The sequence below is a fragment of the Eumetopias jubatus genome, unplaced genomic scaffold (assembly GCF_037043125.1).
Source record: "Eumetopias jubatus isolate StellerSeaLion01/CBP00866 unplaced genomic scaffold, mEumJub1_p1.0 scaffold_14, whole genome shotgun sequence".
NCBI lineage: Eukaryota > Metazoa > Chordata > Mammalia > Carnivora > Otariidae > Eumetopias > Eumetopias jubatus.
In genome coordinates, this window is record NW_028274820.1 from 71113496 (window position 1) to 71140665 (window position 27170).

The window sequence follows — 27170 nt, forward strand, 5'->3', positions numbered from 1 at the left end:
AAGGCGGTCCTAAGAGGAAAGTATATAGCAATACAAGCCTTTCTCAAGAAACAAGAAAGGTCTCAAATACACAACCTAACCCTACACCTAAAGGAGCTGGAGAAAGAACAGCAAATAAAGCACAAACCCAGCAGGAGAAGAGAAATAATAAATATCAGAGGAGAAATCAATGAAATAGAAACCAAAAGAACAGCAGAACAGATCAACGAAACTAGGAGCTGGTTCTTTGAAAGAATAAGATTGATAAACCCCTGGCCATACTTATCAAAAAGAAAAGAGATGAATTCCAAAGAAAAAAAATGACCCAAATAAATAAAATCATGAATGAGAGAGGAGAGATCACAACCAACACCAAAGAAATACAAACAATTATAAGAACATATTATGAGCAACTCTATGCCAGCAAATTAGATAATCTGGAAGAAATGGATGCATTCCTAGAGATGTATCAACTATCCAGCTGAACCAGGAAGAAATAGAAAACCTGAACAGACCTATAACCACTAAGGAAATTGAAGCAGTCATCAAAAATCTCCCAACAAACAAGAGCCCAGGGCCAGATGGCTTCCCAGGGGAATTCTACCAAACATTTAAAGAAGAATTAATACCTATTCTTCTGAAACTGTTCCAAAGAACAGAAATGGAAGGAAAACTTCCAAACTCATTTTATGAGGCCAGCATCACCTTGATCCCAAAATCAGACAAAGATCCCATCAAAAAGGAGAATTAACAGATCAATATCCCTCATGAACATGGATGCAAAAATTCTCACCAAAATACTAGCCAGGATCCAACAGCACATTAAAAGGATTATTCACCACGACCAAGTGGGATTTATTCCTGGGCTGCAAGGTTGGTTCAACATCCGCAAACCAATCAATGTGCTACAATACATTAACAAAAGAAAGAACAAGAACCATATGATCCTCTCAGTAGATGCAAAAAAGCATTTGAGAAACTATAGCATCCTTTCTTGATTAAAACTCTTCAGAGTGTAGGGATAAAGCGTACATACCTCAATATCATAAAAGCCCTCTATGAAAAACCCACAGTGAACATCATTCTCAATGGGGAAAAACTGAAAGCTTTCCCCCTAAGGTGAGGAACATGGCAAGGATGTCCACTATCACCACTGCTATTCAACATAGTACTAGAAGTCCTAGCCACAGCAATCAGACAACAAAAAGAAATCAAAGGCCTCCAAATGGGCAAAGAAGTCAAACTCTCATTCTTTGCAGATGATATGATACTTTATGTGGAAAATCCAAAAGATTCCACCCCAAAACTGCTAGAACTCATACAGGAATTCAATAAAGTGGCAGGATATAAAATCAATGCACAGAAATCAGTTGCATTTCTATATACCAACAACAAGACAGAAGAAAGAGAAATTAAGGAGTCGATCCCATTTACAACTGCACCCAAAACCATAAGATACCTAGGAATAAATCTAACCAAAGAGGCAAAGAATCTGTACTCATAAAACTATAAAATACTCATGAAAGAAATTGAAGACGACACAAAGAAATGGAAAAACGTTCCATGCTCATGTATTGGAAGAACAAACATTATGAAGATACCAATGCTACCTAGAGCAATCTACACATTTAATGCAACCCCTATCAAAATACCATCAACTTTTTTCAAAGAAATGGAACAAATAATCCTAAAATTTGTATGGAACCAGAAAAGACCCCCAATAGCCAGAGGAATGTTGAAAAAGAAAAGCAAAGCTGGCGGCGTCACAATTCCAGACATCAAGCTCTATTACAAAGCTGTCATCAAGACAGTATGGTACTGGCACAAAAACAGACATATAGATCAATGGAACAGAATAGAGAGCCCAGAAATGGACCCTCAACTCTATGGTCAACTAATCTTCAACAAAGCAGGAAAGAATGTCCAGTGGAAAAAAGACAGTCTCTTCAACAAATGGTATTGGGAAAATTGGACAGCCACATGCAGAAGAATGAAACTGGACCATTTCCTTACACCACACACAAAAATAAACTCCAGATGGATGAAAGACCTAAATGTGAGACAGAAGTCCATCAAAATCCTAGAGAACACAGGCAGCAACCTCTTCGACCTCAGCCATAGCAACTTTTTCCTAGAAACACTGCCAAAGGCAAGGGAAGCAAGGGCAAAAATTAACTATTGGGATTTCATCAAGATAAAATCTTTTGCACAGCTAAGGAAACAGTCCACAAAACCAAAAGCCAACTGACAGAATGGGAGAAGATATTTTCAAATGACGTATCAGATAAAGAGCTAGTATCCAAAATCTATAAAGAACTTATCAAACTCAACACCCAAAGAACAAATAATCCAATCAAGAAATGGGCAGAAGACATGAACAGGCATTTTTCCAAAGAAGACAGCCAAATGGCCAACAGACACATGAAACAGTGCTCAACATCGCTCGGCATCAGGGAAATCCAAATCAAAACCTCAATGAGATACCACCTCACACCAGTCAGAATGGCTAAAATTAACAAGTCAGGAAACAACAGATGTTGGCGGGGATGAGGAGAAAGGGGAACCCTCCTACACTGTTCGTGGGAATGCAAGCTGGTAAAGCCACTCTGGAAAACAGTATGGAGTTCCTCAAAAGTTGGAAATAGAGCTACCATACGATCCAGCAATTGCACTACTGGGTATTTACCCCAAAGATACAAATGTAGGGATCGGAAGGGGTACATGCACCCCAATGTTTATAGCAGCAATCCACAATAGCCAAACTGTGGAAAGAGCCAAGATGTCCACCAACAGATGAATGGATAAAGAAGATGTGGTGTGTGTGTGTATGTGTATGTGTGTGTGTGTGTGTGTGTGTATGTATATATATATATATATAAAATGGAAAATTATGCAGCCATCAAAAAAACAAAAAAAAACAAAATCTTACCATTTGCAATGACGTGTATGGAACTAGAGGGTATTATGCTAAGCAAAATAAGTCAATCAGAGAAAGACATGTATCATATGATCTCACTGATATGAGGAATTCTTAATCTCAGGAAACAAACTGAGGGTTGCTGGAGTGGTGGGGGGTGGGAGGGATGGGGTGGCTGGATGAGGGACATTGGGGAGGGTATGTGCTATGATGAGCACTGTGAATTGTGTAAAACTGATGAATCACAGACCTGTACCTCTGAAACAAATAATACATTATATGTTAAAAAAAAGAAAAAAAAAGATAGTAGAATGGGAAAAACGAAGGAAGGGAAATCGGAGGGGGAGATGAACCATGAGAAACAAACTGAGGGTTCTAGAGGGGAGGGGTTGGGGGATGGGTTAGCCTGGTGATGGGTATTAAAGAGGGCACATACTGAATGGAGCACTGGGTGTTATACGCAAACAATGAATCATGGAACACTACATCAAAAATTAATGATGTAATGTGTGGTGATTAACATAATAAAATAAAATTTAAAAAAAAAAGTAAAGATTTCTTGTAAGAAGGTATCCTGGAAACAAGCCTTTCCTATTAAATCCCAAGCCAGCAGAATTCTAAAAAGACATAAGAAACAGTTCTCATGCAAAATTTGCTACCAAAGTGAATTTCCAGTGTTGCTATAACAGCATTTATTCAATATACTCCAAAAGACTGGTATTATATTTCTCTTTAATGAGATGTGATCTTTCAGTCCTTGGATTTTCTTAAATAACATGTCTACAAGTTGCAGAGTGACCTTTAAGAAAAGCCACTCTAAAGTGATGATCCAAGTGGCCCTGGATGACTCCAACTTAAAGACATCTAAAATGGATCAACCCATTCCAGAATTCAGTGACTCAAAATTTCAATCTATTCCAATTTTGTCAGTCTTTGACTCCAAAGACTAGGGTCATTGGAGGTAGACTCAAAGGTGAAAAACAACTTTTAGATTACCTCTGAAGTCAACCAGGTATCGTTGGAGTCATAGTGGCTGTGGTCTGTGTACTCACCTACTCACTATTCTTCCTTCCCTCCTCACTTTGCCATGACTCCCCGATCTCACGGACTTTGGGTTTTGACACGTGAATTACTTTGACCAATGGAATGTGAACAAAAGAGTAGAAGTTCTGAACTGAGGCTTTAAGAGGTTCTGAGTGTTTCTACTCACCCTCTGATATCCTGCTATCACCCGTGAGAACATACCCCAAGCAGCCATGGCTCCTTCAGTGTAGGTCCCACAATGAAAGATACATGAAGTGGAGGGAACCAAACCCAGAGTCCAGAGTGACTACAGTTAATCTACTGACCCATGAGCAAGAAATAATGATCTGAATGCAAGCAACTGAAATCTTAGGGTAGTTTATTGCTATAGTAAAAGTTAATACTGTGACCAACAATAAAAGGGCTCAAGGTATTATTCTCTGGTACCACTCTATTCCAAATTAAAACTTCCAGGTCCATGCTCCAAAATAGTATGCTAAAGCAAACCGGTTTTCATTTCAGTACCAGGCACTGGCCAAATATGTCTGACAGCTTGGTATCTTCTCATCTGAAAATGTATCCATCATTGAGTTAATTACTTTGAACCACTTCTACTAAAGTAAAAGTACATTGAAGACAGAATCCGTACCTGATTTGCCATCCCCCTACAGCACCTAAAAGAGTGTTTCACACTTCATAGCCATTTGATAAATGATTCCCTATTCCAACTCAGAGTTACCACTGCTTTTCATTATTGTCCATATCTCAAAATGACCTCCTGAGTCACAAAATGATTCATATATTTGAAATGACAGAAATGACTAGATATGATCTTTCCACCTGAATACACAGGAATTCTAAAGCACTACACAATGAATGATTCTCAAGACTGGTAATCTACACCAACATGAATTCCTTCTAAATGGCACAGATTCCTTCAATGAATACTGAGATGTAGAATGACATATCTCACGGTGCTATACACAAACATGCCACAGAGATGTATCAGCACTCAAGGGTACAGCTCCAAGGGAGGTCTCACAAAGGGGCCTAGCAATGCCTTCCGGGGAGCACATTTCTGTCTTGAGTCTCTTTCACACTGGTCCTCTGTGCCACTCTGCCTCCGGCTCATTGTACCAGTTGTCTCATTTTCTCCATCGTCCTCTACTACCCAACCAGTCTAGGTTACTTTCTTTCCTCTTCTTCTCCACACTTCATTTTATTTCTTGCCAATTGCTTCTTCTACCTTTCTCTCATACTTCTAAACCTGGCACAAGAAGGCATCACCACACATCCAGAGAACTCCCTTCCTTCAGAACAAATCAACCAACTGCCAAATACCAGATATAATTCTCATGCCTCAGAGTCAATAAAAGCAGGTATGTTCCTTGCAAGATGCTCGGGGACTTCCAGAGATGTCCACATACCCTGCAAGCTATTTAGTACTTGTGTCACTACAGAAAATTGAAGGCAAGATTTTTTGTCAAATTTTTGGTCAAAAATTCTGCTGAACCCCATGGTCTAAACATGTTCAGTTCATCAAAGCTGTACAGTAGCAAAGATGTCTTCAAAAATGCTTCATTAATTAATCACTATATCCCATGATTGCAATTTCTGCTCCTAATTAAGTATGTTTTAGTAATAGCTCATGAAATTATAAATAAATTCTCTATTATACTTAGAAGGAGTCAAAAAATCCTAAAATACAGACCCAACTGTAATAAACACACATCTCTATTTTCTTCCCAGGATATCATTTCCTCTTTCATTCTGAAAATACCATACACTTTCTTTGGGAAATGTCACCCCTAACTTACCCTGAAAGCTGAAGGCCCATGGAACAATGTGATTCAAATATATACCATCATTTTCTTACTGAGCCTAGCCACAGGCTAGGGGTATGTGTACCTGTCTGAAGCTGGGCATGGCACTCTAACCCACTGGTCAAAGTTGATCTATATTTGTATAGATAAGGGCACGTGACTGAAACAATAAATCACAGTCTTTTCCCAAGATCTTTCAAAGTGAAATTAAGGCAAGAGGAGAAATCTCTCTCAATTGGTGATGAAATGGGGCATCTTAAAGCAGCAGTGTGCCTGCATGGTGGGGAAAGCCAGTTTGAGAGAGTGAAGCCAAGATGCAGACAGAAACAGATGGCAGAAACACAGAAGACGGAGCACCCTGCAGTGTCCAAATCCCCGGACCAGTTGTCCCTGATGATGGCCACACTTCTGCCTTCCTCCTGGGTACATAATAAGCCTTCCAATAAACTCTCCTGTATATCTAACTCAATTCAAGCTGTTTTCCTGTAATCAGTAGCCAAGGAAATTCTACATAATATACCAAACTACAAGGTAAAAAATTTGACTTCTTTGGGGAGTAGGGTCCAGGAACACTGTAAGAAATGTATCTGCAGCAAATGTACCTGCAGCAAAAAATCTGAGTTAACAGACTGGCATTTAAGAATGACACTATTTAACACTTTCTTCACTGCCTTCTTAACTAGGGATAAGCCTTGTCTTTTCATAAGACAATCAATTTCTTATATTTTTTTAATGAATTCCCTCTTAGCACAAACCATGAACACAGATGTTCAGTGGGTATATACTGGGCTAAAACATGAAGATTAGGATACTATGACTGCCGTATGATCCTCTGGAATATCATCAATTCCAAGGTAAGAAGGCTTTGTGTTCTGGAAAAATCTATGTCGGAATAGTAATGGTCGTATAGCAAAACAGCACTCATTACCAGAACTCAGGAAGTTGTAAGTTTTGTATTGATTTTCAATACAAAAATTACATTTAAAAAAGCAAACTCATTCTAACTCCTCAAAGCTGATACCTATGACCTTAACTAGTTCTGACTAAAAAAAAAGGAAAAACAAAATGGTTTTTCTTTATACAACTTTAAGCTCTTACAAGCTTATATATTCATTTTACTTGTTTTATACAGCTATTTAGCACAATGTGAACTTAATACATGCTCATAATGGAAGAAAACAAATCATATCACAAAATGCAAATTCTTAATTACATAAACTTACTCACACGGTTAGGTTCTAGACATCAATTTTAGAACAACAAAGTCTTCTCTAAGTTATTCCAGAAGACTATTTGCATACAAGTTTTGGAAATCTCCACTGTGAAATTCTTCCAATATAAACTGCATTTAATATTTTCAATCAGCAACATGCTTAGAGAACACACCCAGAATATCTGGAACCAGTGCTCTAGACTTTTCTACCTTCTACAAGTGTATATGCATACACACATATGTATACATACATATATATACCTGAATACGTATGTGTATTTATGTATATATACACACTTGAGTATGTGTATACATATAGTATGTATATATTTTGTGCATACATACATATTTTGGGTGTGTGTATGTACATATATATATACATACGGACAATGAGATAGAGATAGTAAATATATATATATATATATACACACACACAGTAACTGAATTTGACCCAAACCCATCCTGCAACTAATAATTTGGCCTTAAAAGGATATTTAAGTATGGATTCAAATATAGATAATTAAAATATCTTAAAATCCCAGGCCATATCCACAGAAAATGGTGTCATTTAGGAAAATTTCCTTAGACTCTCTATTTACAATACTAAAATAAATAAAATAAAATAAAAACTAAAAAAAACCTATAGATATAGAGAACTATTTGATAATTACGTTTATTCACCTCTACCCTGTTTATAATATGACCACATTAAAAGACCTTTTAAAAAAATTTAGTAAAGTTAAATTTCAGGTCAAGGCCTTTTTTAAAACTTTTCTGGTCCCATCATAGAAATAATATACAGAAATCCCACTGCTAGTACATGAGAAACCATGAAGCATGTGCTATAAAGAACGAAACCACATTTGTTTTTACCTGCATTGATGCTCCCTCCACTCTTGCCACACAGGCCACCCGGTCCAAGAAAGTCACGGCCATGGGCACCGCCACAAAAAAACCCTTACAGAAGGCTTTGGCATACCTTCTCACCCAGCCTTGTGACTGTGCCATACCTGAAAACAAGTACAAAATTAGCCTCAAAAAAGGTAAAAAAGAAAAAACAAAAACAGCACAGGAAAAGTAAGAGTTAAGGAAAAACAACCTCATCTCTTAATATCTTTCACACTCATCCCTATAAGCAGTGGAATAAATCTGACTTAAATCCCAAAGGCAAATACAGTAACTCAGGTTAACTCTTTTCAGTAACTGAAGTCCACTTGATAACTTCAGTGGAAACTTTCTCTTCACTAAACAGTAAATTCCTTCAGGTTGTTGACTATTAGGGTGGAACTGCTTCTTCCTCTCCTGACATCTGTTCTCGTCCACAGTCACACAAGTTTCAGTGGTACACAGGGCTGCCTGGCCTCCCTTGCAGCTAAGTGTGACCATGTAACTAGGTCAGATGAATGGCATATGAGTAAAAATGATAAATTTCCACATTGTGCCCTGAAAAGGAGAATGCCCTCCTCTTCGTGTTTCCCTTTTTACGATACCATGATAACAAGGTGGTGGTAGAGACAGGAGAAGCCATCTCAAGTTAAAGATGGCAAAGCAACAAAATAGAAGGGTCCCGGGTCCCCAGCACCATGGAGGCACTATAATTGTGCTGTACTCACTTACCCTATAACCACCTGACTAATTTTCAGATTTTTCTAGGGATAAGCAATCCCTTAATTGTCTCATGCAATGAAAAACAAAATAGTGAGAGATCAAGATATGCTACACTACCAGACCAAAGAGAGTCGAACACAGTCCAAGAGATGAAGAAACTTCATGGTTGGGAAAGATATAAATGATCGTTTTGTTCACAGTCTTACTTAGACAAGCTCCATGTGCTACCCAAGATTGAAGGGGATGATGAGGTTAGAGGTCTCTTGACCTCTCCTTCTTTGCAGTATACAACTAGATCAGAGTAACTGAAAAGTTCCCTAACACAACCACAAGGTTTGTTTAGCCCTAAACAGGTCAGTTTGCTTCCAAGGGATGACCTAAAATTTCTTGTCCTTTTGAGAGCAGGTTCAAAAGGGTCCAGAAATGCAATTTACACCAAGCATATACCAGAAAGGCATATGCTGGGACAGTGTTTACGCTTTTCATGTTTAAGTTCCCAAAAGTCACACTTCCAATGAGAGCAATGTTATGGTAATATTAATATTATAGACATGAAAAGAAGCCAAAAATAGATAAGAATATAAGAAGGAAAAGAAAAAGACTAAAAAATATATTCATGAACAATAGAGTGAGAGGGAGGGAGAAATGAGTAAATATAAATACAGAAATAAGTATAATTATTTACTTATTTGCATGTGTATATTAAAAAAGCAGAAAAATTACAGTTAAATTCTGTCCAACTACTCATACCTGAAGATTTTACCCACTGACCTATATAACTTAAACTTGAAAGGAGACACAGAGGAACATATAAAGAAAGGGTGGGACCACTTCCAAATAGCTTCATCCAAAAGACTTCACTTCTCACTTTATTTTAAAGGAATTTTTCCTTTAAAGACACATACAAAAGAGGGTCACATGGTAATGAAGAATAGTCTTCTGATCCTGACAGAGCAAAAGAATTCTCCAGAGTTATCAGTATAGGACAATGGCTTTCAAACTGTTTTGACCATGTCCCACATTAAGAAATACATTCTATAGAGCAACCAAGTACTCAAGTACTAACTCATATACACACAACTTACACATATACCCTCACAATGCAGCAAATAAGAACTGAAAACAGTTTCACAAAACTACTTATTCTTATTACATAATAGGCTATCATTTTAGTTTGTTCTATTTCATTGGATATGACAAGATGAATGTGGGGAGACCAAATTATTCTAGTGGTCCTGAGCAAGAGATGATGGTAGGCTGGACCACAGTGGTGGTGACAGAGATGGAATAAAATGAGCAGACGTGGGGCGTCTGGCTGGCTCAGTCAGTGGAGCAGGCGACTCTTGATCTCGGGGTTGTGAGTTCCAGCCCCACGTTGGGTGTAGAGCTTACTTAAAAAAAAAAAAAAAAATGAGCAGACTTACAATACATATTTTGGAGGTTAAAATGACGTGATTGGACATGAATGGGCAATGGCAAGGGAGGGGAGAGGAGCTAAGAGAAGGAGGTGTCAAGAGGCAGTAGTGACCTATGAAAGCACTGTTATTTTGTCAATCCCTTGAATTGCATTCCAAAGTAGTAAAAACATGCTCACAATTCAATTTATCAAACCTTTATTCAGTCCTACTAAGCACAAGGCCATAAGTTAGGCGCTAGAAATTTAGGAGTGGAAAAGCAGATGTGGTCCTTGCTCTCAAGGGGTTACACTATACCAGGAAAGATGCCCCTAAAGAAATATTTTAAATGGAAATGAGTATTGAAAAGGGCCAAGCCCTGGAGCATGGGAATATGGAGAAAGGAATTCCTTCCATCAGAAAATGATCAGCAAAGGTCTCCCAAGGAAACAGCAATCGAGGTGGGACCCGAGCATTTCAGGCACAAGGAGCAGCAAGTGTGAAGGCCTAGAAGCAAAGTAAAATGTAGCTACTTAAGAAACTAACAGAAGTTCAATTTGGATAAAGTATATACACAATTTATTTGCTAATTTGCAATTTTTACTTTAGTAAACATTTAGTTATTGACTGCTAAACACCAATGTTAAGGGAAGAGAATATAAAGATGGCTGGGCACACAATATAATATCATTTAAAAACTCTCACAAACAATACTTTATATTTTCTATGTAAATTTGTATAAGCATATAAAAGTATTTAAAATAGAATATTATTTGTATTATTGTGCTCATTGTTTACTAACCACTCATGTCACTTGTATAATTAGTAAAGTTTAGAAAGAGATAGAAAAAGCAGGCTTATCAGAATGCTGAGTGGTTCATCCTAGATGCTGGAAATGTAGATCATGACTATTTTCTTCTTTGAACTTCCATTGGTTTCTAACATTTAAAAAAGAAAGATGTGCTATGAAGTCACTTTAGTATATGGATACTACAGGATGATGCCAGTCCTGATCTATTTACTATTATGATAAACTACCCTTTCTCAGTCCAGTCTCTACGCTGTTCTAAGAACAAAAAAACACCGAGTAAGATTCTTCCCTATTTATGCAGCAATCAACATATCTGACTGCAATTCTTTTATGTAGCCAAAATAGGCCATGTCGGAATATTATATGCTTTAGAAAACTTCTTGAGAGTTTGAAAAGCCTTAAAAAGTCTTACCTTTCTATTCACCCATAGTAGCATTTGGGTTCAAACAGGAAAATCTTGCTGACAATCTATATTACAACCAACCTGACAACTTGACTACTTTAAGTAATAAACTGGCTTGAAACACATAAACATATGCTTGCCTAAATATTAAGCAAATGTATACTTTATCAGGTCAAACAGGCTTAGACAACCAGAGGATTTAGACTCCAAAAAAAAATGATAGGACAAATGAAAATAGAAAAACATGCTCTTAGGGCGCCTGGGTGGCTCAGTCGTTAAGCGTCTGCCTTCGGCTCAGGTCATGATCCCAGAGTCCTGGGATCGAGTCCCACATCGGGCTCCCTGCTCAGCGGGAAGCCTGCTTCTCCCTCTCCCACTCCCCCTGCTTGTGTTCCCTCTCTCACTGGTTCTCTGTCAAATAGATAAATAAAATCTAAAAAAAAAGAAAAAAAAACATGCTCTTATACATGTATGGCTCTTAGAATTAAAAAAAGCAAACACAAGACAGAATGAGAATATAAGTGTTATCTTTGCTGTTCCTTATTTCCTGCATGCATGGACCTTCACTAAATGACTAGGGATATATGCAGAATAGAAACTAGGAAAGCTTTCAAATATGATGATGCTGCAGCTATCCCGGTTATAAGGTAACATGCATGCTTACAATGTAAATTAAGGGGGAAAGAAAACATAAGTTGTATTAGAATTGGAGTCCCAGAATTTTGAGCCTCCCCTCCTTTCCCAATATCCACTCTCTCATATACTGCTACTCCATTTGGTCACTGTGGCCCCCAGGAAGGATCATAGTAATGAGAGTCTGGGGCCCCGAGGTGGCCTATAACTTGCTGCATGTCTCACCAACTCACTTTCAGGCCTCAGTTTCCTTGTCTGTAAAAAGAATGAGGTTAGACTCAATTTCTAAGGCCCTTTCTGTGTCCAACATTCTTATTTCCATAAATTTTTCAATTGTTTCTCCAGGACTTCAGCAGATACTAAAGTTTTAAAAAGTCACTCAGATTACCACTAAGAAGAGACAGGAAGTTGCGTTTAGGTTTGAGACTCTAAGTGTTAAAAAGAAAAAAAAGACTTTGCTTTGATTAAACAGCTAGTTAAAAAAAGAAAGAAAGAAACAGCGAAGAAGCTGGAACAAGTGCAAATCATGTCAAAGAACATTTAATTATAGTGAAAGCCACTGCTCTTTCACTTCCTGTCTTCACAACTCCACTGCTGACCATCTCCTGCACAACAAAGTCAAGACAAGTATTTTTCTATTGAGAGACTCTCAAAGACCATGTGGGAGGAGTGCCAATCTGAAGGTGCACTGATTCTGCCCAAGCCAAGGGAAAAAATAAAGCTACCTTGCAAACAAGTTGTCACTATTTTCAGAGGCTCAAAACAAAAGCCTCGGTATAGTTCTGTCTTACCCGAATTGCAAAGGACACCTATACCACATAAAAGTCAAACATTTTTAAAAGCTTCTAACTATCACTAAAATAAACCATACGTAAATGAAACAAACATTATATTTCCATGTCAAGTCGTACAAATAAATTGTTTAAAGTTGTATGGCATTCACATTCTGTTAAAGTTTATGTATTTTTTTCTATAGAAATTGCCAAAAAATCATTGGAATGATATGGTCTTTTGTTCACACCCTCAATGTTTAAAACCGCCATACTAATAAGCACCTAGCATCTGTTTCCTCTGAGAAAATTTCCTTTAAGCAATGACAATATGCTACTAAAACCATCACCAGCAAAAAGGGAATAATTTTTATCAGTAACCTCATTCTCTAGTAACCATGCAAGTCATTTAGGTTCAAAACATTGTTCCTGAAAAAACTGATGCTTAAGTAGTAGGCACACCTGGTTCATTGCTGAACTGAGAATATTTTAAAATAAGCTTTCAGATTCAGTTGAAATCATATTTGCCACCTGTTATACAGCACCTGCAAGGGAAAGTTTCTTGGTGATGCTGACCTCAACCACATAATGACCTATACCATAAATGCCTCTTTTTCCTCTCATGACTTGTAATGGCTTGATCATGCCTGAATTCATCTAAAATGATTCTTAAACTTGCTTATATTTTAGCCTCTACAAAGTCACCAGTCACTCATCCATAGAAACCAGGTGGATAAATACACCTCAAGTCATCCTAATTACAAATACTATTTAAAAATTCTGTGGGAGGTTTGAAGGTAAGAGAAAATAATAAATTACAAGGCAGTACCTTATATAAAATGTAATCTTTCAATCACAATAATAAGCCTGCACATTTGGATAACCAAATCAAGATTTTACTTCTAAACTCAAACTATATATCAAACTATGAACATCAGAGAATCCAAGCAAATCAGACACCCAATTCCCTGCTCACTCAATATATATTCATTGCTCACCTACTATGTATCTGGGAACTGTGCTAAGGGATGAGTACACAATGCACAAGGTAGGTGTGGTCCTGGGCCATACAGAGCTTACATTTTCATTCTTGCTACATTGTCTACTTTGCTAGACACTCTACTAAGACACCAAAGGTAAAAAGACAGACCAAAGTCAAGTTCCTTCTAAGGGGGACTTGTCACAAGATCACAGGAAATAAGTAGATGACCATGCATGATCAGACTACCCTTCTCCATGGATCTCTCCAGGAGCTCCTGCTACCAATAACCTCAATCTGCAAACAACCTACGCATGTGCGAAACCAGGAGGAATTTGGATACATTTGGACTAACTAATGCAAGAGAAAAGTAATAATTAATGAACTAGAACAACTTTTTAAAAGATTTTATCTAAAAGAGAAAGGGAGAGAGAGAGAAAGCCCACGAGGGAGCGCGTTGTAAGAGGGAGGGGGGGAGTGGCAGAGGGAGAGGGAGAAGCAGACTTCCCGCTGAGCAGGGAGCCCCAGGCAGGGCTTGATCCCAGGACCCTGGGATCATGACCTGAGCCAAAGGCAGATGCTTAACCGACTGAGCCAACCAGGCACCCCTGAACGAGAACAATTTTGATTCTACTGGAAGCAGATCTGGGAAAGTAATCTATGGAAACCAATTTAAAATAAAATTCAGGGCCACCTTGCTCCTTTCACTTTACAAATAAACAATACCTTATAAAATAGACAATTGGTAATCTTCAGAATGTGAACTCCAGCATCAATTCCTTTATCTTTTAACTCATGTGACTTAGCAGTTCTCACTCAAAAATTCTCAGGACAAAATGGTAAGAAAAAACAAAGAATAAAGAAAAACTAGCCAAGGGGCACCTGGGTGGCTCAGTCCTTAAGAGTCTGCCTCTGGCTCAGGTCATGATCCCAGGGTCCTGGGATTGAGCCCCGCCTCAGGCTCCCTGCTTGGCGGGAGGCCTGCTTCTCCCTCTCCCACTCCTGCTTGTGTTCCCTCTCTCCCTGTCTCCCTCTCGCTGTCAAATAAATAAAATCTTTAAAAAAAGAAAGAAAAACTAGCCAAAAATAATAAAGGGGATAAATGTAATGGAGTTAGACATAAATTGAACCATGTTCTGGCAAAGATACCCAATAAAAGTCAAAACTAGTAGCCTAGCGAAGATAATAATGGTCCTCTGTCTTGACCTAAAACTGCTCCTTTGATAGAGATAATTGTAATTCCCTATTGCTAAACTGATGAGCAACTGGATACCAAGAGAGTAGAGATTAAAATTGACATACTTAATTTTAAGTCAGGAATGTTTAAACACAAATGAATTCTAGGGTTATGTTCTACTATACCTGGTGTTGAGAGAAAACACAACCAGAAAACAACTAAGATATGCAACTTCATGAGTTTTTGGTAAGGACTCCAATTTGCAAATGTGCAGCATTTATGCCCACTCTTCCCTCTGCCTCAGAAAAGGAGTCCCCCCTCTATCCAAGGAGAGGCCAGCAGTGCTCTGCAGAGGGAGCATCAGCAAAGAGGGAAAGTCAGTATAAAGTTGGTGGCCTCTGAATCTAACTGACCTCAGTTCAAATCATGATTCAATCACGTGACTTTGGACAAAGTGTTGTTTGTCTTGCTGAGCCACAATTCTTTCACCTGAGAAAACCTGCATGGTGTTTTGGAGGTATAAAATGTTCACACATGTTCTGCTTAAGCAAGCATTTGTATGAAGAAAAAAAAATAAAGTCCCATAAAGCTAGTATCTGAATACAGTATATGTACATTAGAGAACAATGACTGGATCATCAAATAAAAGGTATTTCTGCAGGTAAAAGCATTAGCCATGTCTAAAAAAAGGGACTAGCAATAACAAATCAAAAAAGAACAATAGACTTAAGGATGTTTGTTACATGCAATAAAACCAGTAAAGCCAATCTTCTAGGTAATGGATATCTATTAAACAGAGTGATACTTTTGTTCTGCTCTGAACTTAATCTTGTTCTAGCATTTAACTGGTTAGGGACTATCATATTTAGTGATATTGGCTAATTAACAAGAATTATGGATTGCCAACATCTCAGCACTATCTTAGGTGATTTGAGGTTTTTTTAAAAGCAGAATAAAGGAAAAATATGACTCAGTGCCAGAACTGGACCACAGGAAGAAGTTATATAATAGCCATTGGAAGAAGGAGGAGGAGGAGGAGGAGGAAGAGGAGGAGGAGGAGGAGGAAGACAGGTGCTGAAATTGCAAGGAAAACATTCACGAGAAAAAGTGGAAAGAAAAAAATGAATTTAAATGTAAAAGGTGGGTTTAAGAATGTCTGCTAAAAAATAACTTTTCTATACCTTTAAAAATTGCCATTAAAATGTTGGAAATAAAAGAAGGATAAATTATATTTGGTAAATTTCTGAGACAAGAGGAAAATATGATTCTGAAAGTAAAGGTTTATCTCTGGCCTGAGATAGATGCTGGCCAGACCAAGAAACAGGATATATGTTAAGAGAATTGAGGAATAAGACTGTATTTAATACTTATTTTTTTATTTTGCTATGTTTTGTCCCTTAGCAAAATAGAAACCCTCATGACTCCAGTATTTTTGAAAACCATATAAAACTAAATCCATAATACTGTGGTATTATGAGCCTCCCCAAAAGCTGGCTCAGTCCACCCTAATCCCATAAATTATCTTTATCCTTTAACTCCAAATGGACACCATTTGACCACATTTACAACTAAGGCCCAATCTCAAATTTCAGTTATTAAAATGCCATAAATTCTGCAAAAATAGTTTACCATAAAAATTAACAGGCAAGTGAATAGCTTTCTGTAGAGTGAGTAAAATCCTACTAAATGATAGCCATTAGCAAGAAGAAGCTTGGTAAGCTTTAACCCTAATAATCACAAAATTTGGGTATCAACACTGCACTCTACTTTTTTTTAGTTTAATAGAAAAGCATAACTGCTGTCATTAAGTGAAGGCTAAAGGCAATGTGGATTTTAAGCTAACAATGTGGCAACTTAAATGTATGTGTAAATGAAACACACGAGGTACTCACCTACAACCCAAACAAAGTAATTAGGGAATTTTGGACTATTCACCATAAGCTATTTATTCCTGAAACAATAATGTTTTGAATTAACAAAAGAACATACTTCCAGTATCAGAATACTTACTGAGTAGCTTTAAAAAAAATTATTTAGCATTTCACTGCATGTGAAATTGGCTTTTAAAAAAATTAAGATAGCCTATAAAAGAAAAAAGTATCCTCCTCAAAAACAAATCTCAAAACCCTTCAAAAATCAAAATTAAGAAATAGGAGTGAAAGGAAATAATGAGAAGAATATAACATTGAGAACCTAAAAAAAAAGAAGGGCACAAAGTAAATAAGAAGAATATTGGAAAGTAAGCATCAGGCAATAACATGAGTAATGGGAAAATGTCACTGAAAACACCAGGTGACATGCAGTTCCTGGAGCAGCACAATTACCTGAGGTATGAGCTTTGCTGTTCCTTACCTATCTCACAATCTCAGATTCTGGCCCACTCTCTAATAATTGCTTCATATTCATTTCTCTTAGCCACTATTTACACTAATCCTATTTCTGCCCTATTTTTAAATGGTACAGGGTCTCTAATGGGTTCAACAGTAAGTGCAATAAGCAATTTTTTAAAAGAGCATGATTTCAGGGTCTCATGGAAATCCTATTCCGACCTCTACCCTTCATGCCTCAAATAAACTGCTTTCTTTACTGGGCCACAAATGCCTTTAAGTGAATATAAAACATCAGCTCAAATTCACATTAAGAGATAAGGAGAAAAACACGGCTTTTCCTTTGATCAGGGTTGGGAACGGGAAGTAGGAAGGTTTCTCAAAATAACCAAGGCCAACCAGACCCTAAAGGGGCAAAGATGAAAAACCAAGGTCATAAAAAAAAAAAAAAAAAAAAAAAGTGGGACTGGAAAATACAATGGAACCAGCAAACTTAGGGCCAGCGCAGGGACTATTATTACTCTTTACAGAATGATAAAGATAAAAATTAGAAACACAGGCTCCCCCAGCAGGGAAGCATATTAAAGCTCTGATTAGTCTGTCAAAAATAAAATCTGTCCAAATGGTCGGAAGCTTTGGAAGGTTGCCCACAGCCCATCTACGGCAGCTGCATGCCCACGGGGAGTTCAAACAAGAGCCGTGCAGGCTCAGTGCTGGATAAATAAGGATGCAAGCCAGATGAGAAGATTTACGCGATGTAAGGTAAAAGCCACAGTAACTGATGCCTTTGGAAGAAGTAGCTAGGGTCCTTTAAATTTACAGGTGCAAGCGTAGTGGGCAGGGTGCACACACTTGTTGAAATGGCAACAAAGACCAGGCTGGCAACATAAGTTTAAAAAAAAAAAATAGCAGCCAAGAGGTCAGAGTACCAAGAGGCTCATCCTGTGCAGCCTGGAGACTAAGGCAGATGGAGCACAGCACTTTCTGGACTCAAGTGTCTGCTGAACAGAAAGTCTAGGGATCATAATGAGTCCCTGGTGAGCATACAGCATATGGAGCTGAGATGTTACTTAGATTGCTCCCCACACATAAATGCCTTATTTTGATTTTACCCACTTGTCAGTATGAGTTACTGTTTAAGATACCTGTGAAGCTGCATCAACATGCAAGGTCCTCTGAAGCTAGGACGTATCTGCCAATCACAACATTCAAAATCACAGCAGTATGAAATAACGTAAAACAAATTTTTAAAAAAATACTGTAAGCAGGGTACCTTCAATGAAATACAATGATCCCTACTACATAATTCTAAAGAAGCATGAGAAGTTGGGAAGATAAGGCAACTTAAAATGTCACCAGATTATTATTAATACTATTTTGTATATCTGTTGTTAGATACTTGATCAGTAAGAGCCTATGGCTGTCAAACGCAGTGGAGCAAGCATTCCGTGCCATTCCATCAGTTTGATACAAGTCTCTTAAAAGGTATATATTAATGCAGAGATAATCAAATATATGAATGGAACAAAAGGGAGCCACGGTGGCTTCAAAATATTTCTGCAAATTCCTTGACAGGCCTCTTTCAAAATGATGAGCCTAATTCCTATCTTCTTAAGGGTGGACGGGACTTAGTGACTGGCTTCTCGCAAAGAGGTGGCATAAATGATGTTACGTAATTTGTGAGGCCAGTCACAAAAAGGAATGCTACCTCCTAGCTCTCTCTCATCACTACTTTGAGGCAAGCCAACACCATGTCCCGAGAACAGCCAGCCATGGGAGAGGCCCTGTTGGAAAGGAACTGAGGCCTCCCTCTCCCCAGTAGCCAGCACTACTGTGGACAGCCATGTGGGTGAGCCAACTGCAAGCCTGATTCTCCTGCCTCACTTAGGCCTTCACATGACTGTGGCTTGGGCTGAAATCTTAACTTCAACCGTAAGAGACCCTGAGTCAGAACTGCAGAGGTGAACTGCTCCTAAATCACAGACCCATGGAAACGGTGAGAGATGATACATGCTTTAAGCCATGGCGTTTTGGGGTAAATTGTTTCGCATACATATTTAATAAAATAGTAAACCCAGAAATAGATCCAAAGACACAAAAGAAACATGTTATATGATGAAAATATTAACACTGAAGGACTTGAGTTAACAAATCATGTTGAAATAACCACCCACAACTTGAAGAGGGAAAAAAAAAATCAAAGGTGGATATTTATTTAACTCATTATAGAAAAAAAAATTCCACATAAAGATTAATATAAAAAATAAAAACAAACATAAAATTAATAAAGGAAAATAAAGGCAAACAATCTTTTAGGGGTGGAAAGAGGCATTTCTGAACATTTTACAAAACCCAGAAAACATTAAAGAAAAATACTGATGGGTCTGACTACATAAAAATCAAAACATACCATAAATAAGGTTAAAAGATAATCAGCATGATATTAAAAGCTGCAATATATATTAATCCTCAAAGTTTAATATATCTAAAATTATACAGTTCTTACACATTATAAGAAAAAAGACAAATGTTCTGAATGAAAAGTGAGCAAAATACATGAAAAGCAGTTCACTGAAAGCAAAAGATGGATAGTTTATAGAGATATAAAAAGATGTTCAGCCACACTAATAATAAAACAAATACAAATAAAAATCACCTTTTTAACCTATCAAGCTGACAAAGATGTAGAGAACTAAAAGCACCCAGGGTGCGAAAATACAACCTCTCATATTCTCCTGGTAGTGCAAACGGGTAAAACCTTTCTTGAATGTAACATGACGATGTGCACCAATGTGTCACATGAACACACCCTCTGTTCAGGGCACCACTTCTAGGGTACAAAGATATGATCACGGATTTTCAGTACTCCATTACTACTAACAGTGAACCTGAAAACAATCTAAGTGCCCATGAATACATAAATAGACTATGACATGCATGAAGTAGAATCATTTGTAATCACTAAAAAGAATACCTATATTGCTTGACATTCACTTTTGGAAAAAAGTTGTAAAGCTCTAAGTATAATAAGAACTCATTTATTTGAAATTCTATACACACACATACAGCAGCATCATCATAATCATGGAAAGAAGTCAGGTGAGAAAGAATATGAACCAAAATGATGACAGTAGTGATTACTGGTAGTCAAAGGATTTTCACTTTCTTTGTATTTTTCTGTATTATTTAAACTTTCAACAATGGGTACATATTATCTTTACAAACTAAAGCAAATTAACATTAGTCTTTTCTGCTACAACAGATATTTCTTTAGTGTAAATCAGTGCATATGCAGGAAAATGGCATCAGTTGTGTTGGCTCATAGGTAATTTCACATCAGGAGCAAGTTTTCTCACACTTAATGGGAAAGTTCCATTTAGTGGTTTCAAGGCTTCCACTATGTTAAGATACCTGAGGAAGCTGAGAGTGCAGATGAAGAAATGCACAATATATTCCCCTGTCTTTAGAATACAATACCCTGGATCAGACTTTTAACTTTGATGAAATTAGTCTCTGGTAGAAGTGGATGGTTTTAAGGATTTATAACTATCAGGAGGAAAACTAGGGTTTAAGGCTGCCTAAGATTGACTGTGATGCTGGGTGTAAATGCCAGTTGAGATTTAGCCATTTTTATTACAATTGTCATTTTTTTGTTTGTTAGTTATGTTTACAACATTCCACTGGTTTCAAATCATCTGTTCTCATCTGTTCCTAACCCTGTTTTCTCTCTAAGCCCTATCGCTTCTAGCACATGACTTCGCAGAATTAAAGATTTTTCAGGAATGCAAACGTGGCATTAATAGAGAAATGCATATGCTATTCTGAGTAAAATGCAAAAACATAGAGAAACATTCCATAAGTAAAAAAAGAAAGGGAAATGAAACTTTTAAACTTTATTTTGCTTCAGCCATAGTATCTAGTGAAAGATGTGAAACACAGGGCAAAACAATTTCAATATTCATGACTTACACCATACATTTTTATTGCATGTTACACATATAAAGAAAAAGAAATGGTCTTTGCTCCACTATCCACTTAAAATCTAAACAAGACAGAGAATTAAACAGGCATCAACTATGGAAAAGGCAACGATCCAATCAACCTTTTTTTTCCCCCAGTGGCACAAAGAGGAGGGAGATTTCTTCCTCATATAAAAGAATTCCAGAGGCAGGCAGTTCATTCTGACCCTGCACTGTCCATCAAGGCAGTTCACCCATCATCATTCCTTTTCTTTAAAAACACTTTATTGCAGTTTAACTGACATACAAAAACTGCACATATTTAATGGATACATCTTAACAAGTTTGGAGATAAGTATACATCAGTGAAACCATCACCACAATATATTCCATAAACATATGGGACACCTGCAAAAGTTTCCTCCCACCCTCTTTTAATCCCATTAACTTCTGAATACAGTATTCAATTACATACCCTCAATTGGGAGGGAAGGAAGGAGAAATGCAAACAAGGAGGGAAGCAGCTCTGAAACTATTTTAGATACATTGTAGCATTAACCAAAGGAATAAAGGAGTTAGTTGGTGCTGTGGAAAAGGGGAAGTCAAGAAAAAAAAAACCCTCTAGAGACCTAAAAGCAAAGATACCCCAGTAGAGATAAGTATTTCTAGTACCTGGATCTTAGCTTCTAATATGATTCCTCACTATAAAGAACTCAAGCTCTTCAGAGAAAAGGGTTGATTCCAGGGCTGGGCCTGGGAAGGTACAAAATGAGCCTGGAACATTTTGTTACACCACTAAGTAAAAAGGTGCTCAGAAAAATGATGGAAGAACAGCAGGACACAGAGGCCTGCTTAAAGGATGGGAAAATCTGATCACTAAATAAGTAACATCAATAATAATTATAAACTATCAAAAAGTACCTTTGGATTTGCTTATTTTCAGAAATTGGCAGTATCACAGAACTAGGTATTTAGCCTAAAAAGGTAAATTATGTAATGCAAATTTAACTTAGTATAAGTAATACCATAAAAGTATTTTATAAACTAAGTTTAATAAAATGCAAAATATTATTTTAAAATAAGTTTCCTTTGCAATCACCCTCACATATAGGTTAGAAATGAAGTTAGTTCCCTTGCAGGTACAAAAAAATAAATTTTCAATTCATCAATAATCCATCTATATAATTTCCAAAGTATAATTATTGAGTTGAGTAAATAAGGCTTTCCACTATTCTTTGATTTTATATCTGCATGTCCAGCTGTTATGTGACTTTGAGATCCAGTGGTAAAATACAAAGGTGTGAATCCGAACTATTTTAAATGTACATTTTACTATCAGTAGTCCTAGTCTAAAACAGTCAGACCCCTGTGGTTTGTTAAAAAACAGCTAATGTTGAAATTACCTAAGCCTACAGAGCACTGGGAAGAGCCAAGAAATGATCATCAAAAAGAGAGAGAGAATGAAGTTGGCGTTTCTTCCTTCAGTATTTACTCCTTTTACGTCAATAAACATTTGAGTACCTGCTACATGTGGGGCATCATACCAGTTTCTATACTGAAAGAATGAAGATATATCTGTGTATCTATATAGATATTGAACATTAAACATTGTTCTTTTGAATTAATCTAGCCTTGTGATAAGGTTACCAGGGCCATAAAACTAATATGAAGAAAGATAGGTTTTATAAAAGAGATAGGCAATTGGGGATGTTATGGAAAGACAAACTACACAGTATTCTATAATCTCTGGTCCTTCTGCTCTCAGAAAAATGACTCTATCATCCAAATGGCTGCCCCAAGGTCAACATGGTAGTTAGCCAAAGTGCCCTCTACTAAAAAAAAAAACAAATCACAACTTCCTCTTGCTTGAAATCCTTCGATAACTCTCCATGTCCTATAGCAAAATATCAAACTCCTTAGATTTAACATACACTTATCTTTCATTAGCACATCATGCTCCAGCCAAACCCAGCTACATGCAATTCCTACAATATGTCATGCTTTTACTTGTCTCTGGGCCCTTATATAAGTTCTCCTTTGTCTTTATCTCTCTTCCCAACTTCTTTTGTCTTGACCAACTCTTTCCTTTTCTTTTCTTTTTTTTTTTTTTTTTTAAGTAAGCCCTATGCCCAACGTGGGGCTTGAACTCATAACCCTGAGATCAAGAATTGCAGGCTCCACCAACTAAGCCAGCCAGACACTCCTGTCTTGGCCAACTCTTATTCACCCTTCAGGTCCGCTTAGATGTCACCCATCAGGAAGTCCATCCTGACTCTCCATGTCTGAATTAGATGCCCCTCCTATGTGTTGCCATCAAATCCTATGTTTCCTCTACCACAGCATTTATCACTCCTGATATTCTCATCCTTACCTCCAATCGGCTATGAGTTCTGTGATGGCTTCTTGTTCACTGCCAGACCTCAGCACCTTGCACTGAAGTGTTCGATGTTCAATACAGTTTTAGGGAAGAAATCAATAAATGAGTTCCACTAATTACTAAAAATAATTTTAACCTACTTTCCTGTCCATGTAGACTATCTGCACTGTATTCAGAATATGATGGATGTGGAGGAGGCAAAGACTGAGAGAAAGGCATTGCCTAACCACATGCAACAAACTGTGTGTGTGTGTTCATGTGCTGTGTGTGTGCACATGGGTGAGTATGTTCATGTGTCTGACTATCCTATCTCACATCTGATAGTTTTACTTGGCAGTTGAAGATACTTATTGAGAAAGTGTTCCTTTTTATATTATGTATATTTATATATGTGTATGTTTATGTATACTGAACTTCAAGAGATTGATTTGGGTTTTTTTTCTTCAATAAATCATAGCACATCACTCATGTCTAAAGGCAATAAAGATGGGTAAAAAAGAGCAAGTAATTTTTCATAACCTATTCAACTGTAAGACATCAAGAATTCCTTTTTTCAATTGAAAGCTTACTTTTAGGAAGTGTTTAACTTGTTTTTCCTTAAAAGCAATGTATTTCAGTCCAGACGCCATGGTGGCCCTAAGGATTCCCTAGAGGCACAAGGGCCGAAGGGAGCAGGCACAAAGTAACCAAACTCTGAGCCCCAATTCCCTTCTTCAGTCAAAGTCACTTGCTTCTATCTTTTGGGTTTTTTAATAATAGAATTGCAAAAAAGATTTTCTTTGAAGGGTTCACTACATAAAAAAATAAGAAGAAAAAGAGGTTAAAAACCACCACCTTAAAAAATCAGACATGGATTGAGGCTCAGACTATATAGTTCAAGCCCTAATGTTTTTCATATTTCTGGTTTAAATTCATCCATCAGGTTTATAAGCCCTTATTTGTGCTAAAAGGAGAAATAGCATTTGAATGCAGAGATATTCAGGTAGAGTGAAAACAATGGGTTTTGAGAAGTATATTTATTCTCTGATGCACCATAAGATTATTTATCTTATAATGTTTAATGGCATTATTTATGTACCAATCTTCAAGTTAATGATTCATAACACAGAATACCAAAATAATACAATGAACAACAGAAAAGCCCACTGTAAATGCTAGCTGCAGCTATGTTTTATGTATGATAGACGAATATCCCAACCCACTTTAGTAATTTCTTAGTAAAAAGATCACCTTAAATAGGAGAATTCACCAAACTCACACTTAAGTAGCAATTTTAACTACTTTGCCAATAAAGAAAAAAAGGGGGAGCAAGGTAATTGAAACCAGGGGTTGCTCTATATTGCAACATTCAAAAGACCATTCAGAACACCAGGAGGGAGAATTCGATCTGCTGGTAAACACACTCGGGAGTGATAAGCAGAAATGGGAGTCTCTAAACAGAAACCTTCAAACATCCTCTGCACAACGGCTTTGGAATTGTGGAATGGTATTCAACTGCAAGTCAGGTAAATACCTGAAAACTCTCAGCTCTGAACTTCATAAGTTAGGTGAATCCAAAATCTTTAGAGCTGAACATACATATAATTATGCCTAAGATCTACTGAGCTGAGAAGCAACCAACCTAATTTTTATCTCTCCTGGGAAGTCTTACATGAGTATTATAAACCCCAGCACTGTCGTCCACCCCCAAACTCCTCTGGCATACACTAGCCACACCCTCATTTGGCACCCAGTATTATTAGTTATCTTTTTATAGTTATGTCCATTTTCCACAACTACACTGTAAGCCCCTAAAGGGTAAGTAACATGTCTCACTCCTCTATAAACCCTAAAGGTCTTAGAATTTTGCTAAGCATTTGCAGGTGCTAAGTAAATTTTTCTTGACTGTTTGCTTAATTTTAGATATGGTTTATATTACCACCCAGTTATAATGTTGATGGAGAGACACTTTGATATGATTGTGTCAGATACTCCAACCCTTTAAATACCTGTCAAGAGCATAAGAGAGAAACTGGGTGACCAGAGCTGGCTATTTGGGAGCCACCCAACCCATCTGATACAGTACCTCCCTGCATGTGTTACTCCCAAAGAACCAAGTGCCCATCTTACTCTAGAGCTAAATTGTTACTTCTCTTCCCATGCTCAGTACCAAATTAGGATTCAGAAAACTTGGATTCAGGTCCTAGCCATGCCAATGACACAGCAATTCATTTCATCTATTTTAGTAGACTACCTATAACGTTCTTTGCTTCAACTATCTGTGATTCTGAGTCTAACTTCAGGCCTTTACCTTCCATATCAGAAATCCATGGAATGGCCCCTTCTCCCCACTACTAAAGTTACCTGTCTTCCATGATATACCCCATCATCATCGTCTTCATTGCACCCTGCTCCAAGACCATTTCTGACTTCTGCTGCAAGGTTAACATTGGTCATGAAATCATGTTCACTTCTAATGATGATGGGTTAAATTTCTTGCCTGATCTTTACTTTATACCTGTGCTCATTTAATAAACATATGTTACATGGCTGATTGGGTAAAACAAGATAACATACACACTTGGGGAAAATTCTAATACATTCCTGCTTTCAGAAGCAAAGATAAGTATAATCCCATTTGCAAATAACTACCAGTAATAATAAATAAAATTATTTTCATATGGGTCACCAATAGGTTGTTGTCAACTTAATCAATAGTTCAGTGGCCCTGAGAATAATTCCCTGATCTTTCCAATTTTGTAAGAAATTTATTTTTATTGTTTCATCAACATCAAATGATATTAGGGAACATCACAATGGTTGTTAAAGTAAATGGCTGAGAAAGAAAATTTAGTAACGATTTTGATAGATTTTAGGAAGTATATGAGCTAAATAAAAATATATGAGCCATATAGAAATTCAAAGCAATTAAATTAAATTAATATCTATCAGTTTTGAATAATGAAGTTTTTCAGAATCTAATATACCTTTGTTCTGCAAAAAGACTAAGCATATCATCCAAAGACCTTCCCCTTCCCCAAGCCAAGTAATTTGTTATCCAATTAATTACAAAGAAAGGTGGCAATTTTATCTCTTCAAATCTGTCTAGCAAAAAGAGCCATAATAAAATCACAGATGAAAGGTCAGTTTTAGAAGTGAGAGAGATGTTAACAGAACCCCCCAGGCAATATTTAAAATACTATTTTTCCTTGGCCAAAATTATACCAACATTTTGCTATACTTTGGGTGTTAACTTCAGTACAAACATTAAACAGTGACATAAAAATTTTTGGCCAACAGTAGTGTGAAGTTTTGTTTCATATTTAATAAGGATGGAGTGATTGGCAGCCACTCTCAAAATCAGTCAGAAATACTCTTTCACAAATTATTATCAGGTCTGTAAACTCTGAAAAAAGCATTAATTGGAAACAGAAAGAAAAACTGTAAGAAACAATTTGACTTTGAAACCAATGAAATAAAAATTTCATTCTAGTAAAGAATATTCATTTGTGTTGTCTAAAATACCGTATCGCTGTAGTAATACTAAAATTAAAATTTTTGTTATTCTATTTTGTTACCTCAATTAATCTCTTACATTAACCTATTTTTATCCCATTTTGAAAGATATAAGCTAATGCTCACAGTATTTGAGTAATCTTCCTCAAATCACACAGATAGTAAGTAGCAGAGCTAAATCCAGATTATCTGACCCCATGGACTGTGCAATTAAGCACTATGCTCCCACTTAGTTGCCACCCCCAGTAAACATAACAAGAGTTACTGATTTCATAACTGCTA

General features: G+C 37.0%; 1 protein-coding gene across 1 annotated transcript in view; it reads right to left on the reverse strand.

Annotated features, from left to right (window-relative positions):
* IMMP2L (inner mitochondrial membrane peptidase subunit 2) overlaps nucleotides 1–27170 on the reverse strand; it is an 864991-nt gene that overhangs the window by 820057 nt on the left and 17764 nt on the right. The window contains exon 3 of the mRNA XM_028104812.2: nucleotides 7829–7965. Within this exon, the coding sequence (XP_027960613.2) occupies nucleotides 7829–7963 (135 nt within the window). The 5' untranslated portion in view covers nucleotides 7964–7965. The remainder of the gene's footprint in view (nucleotides 1–7828; nucleotides 7966–27170) is intronic.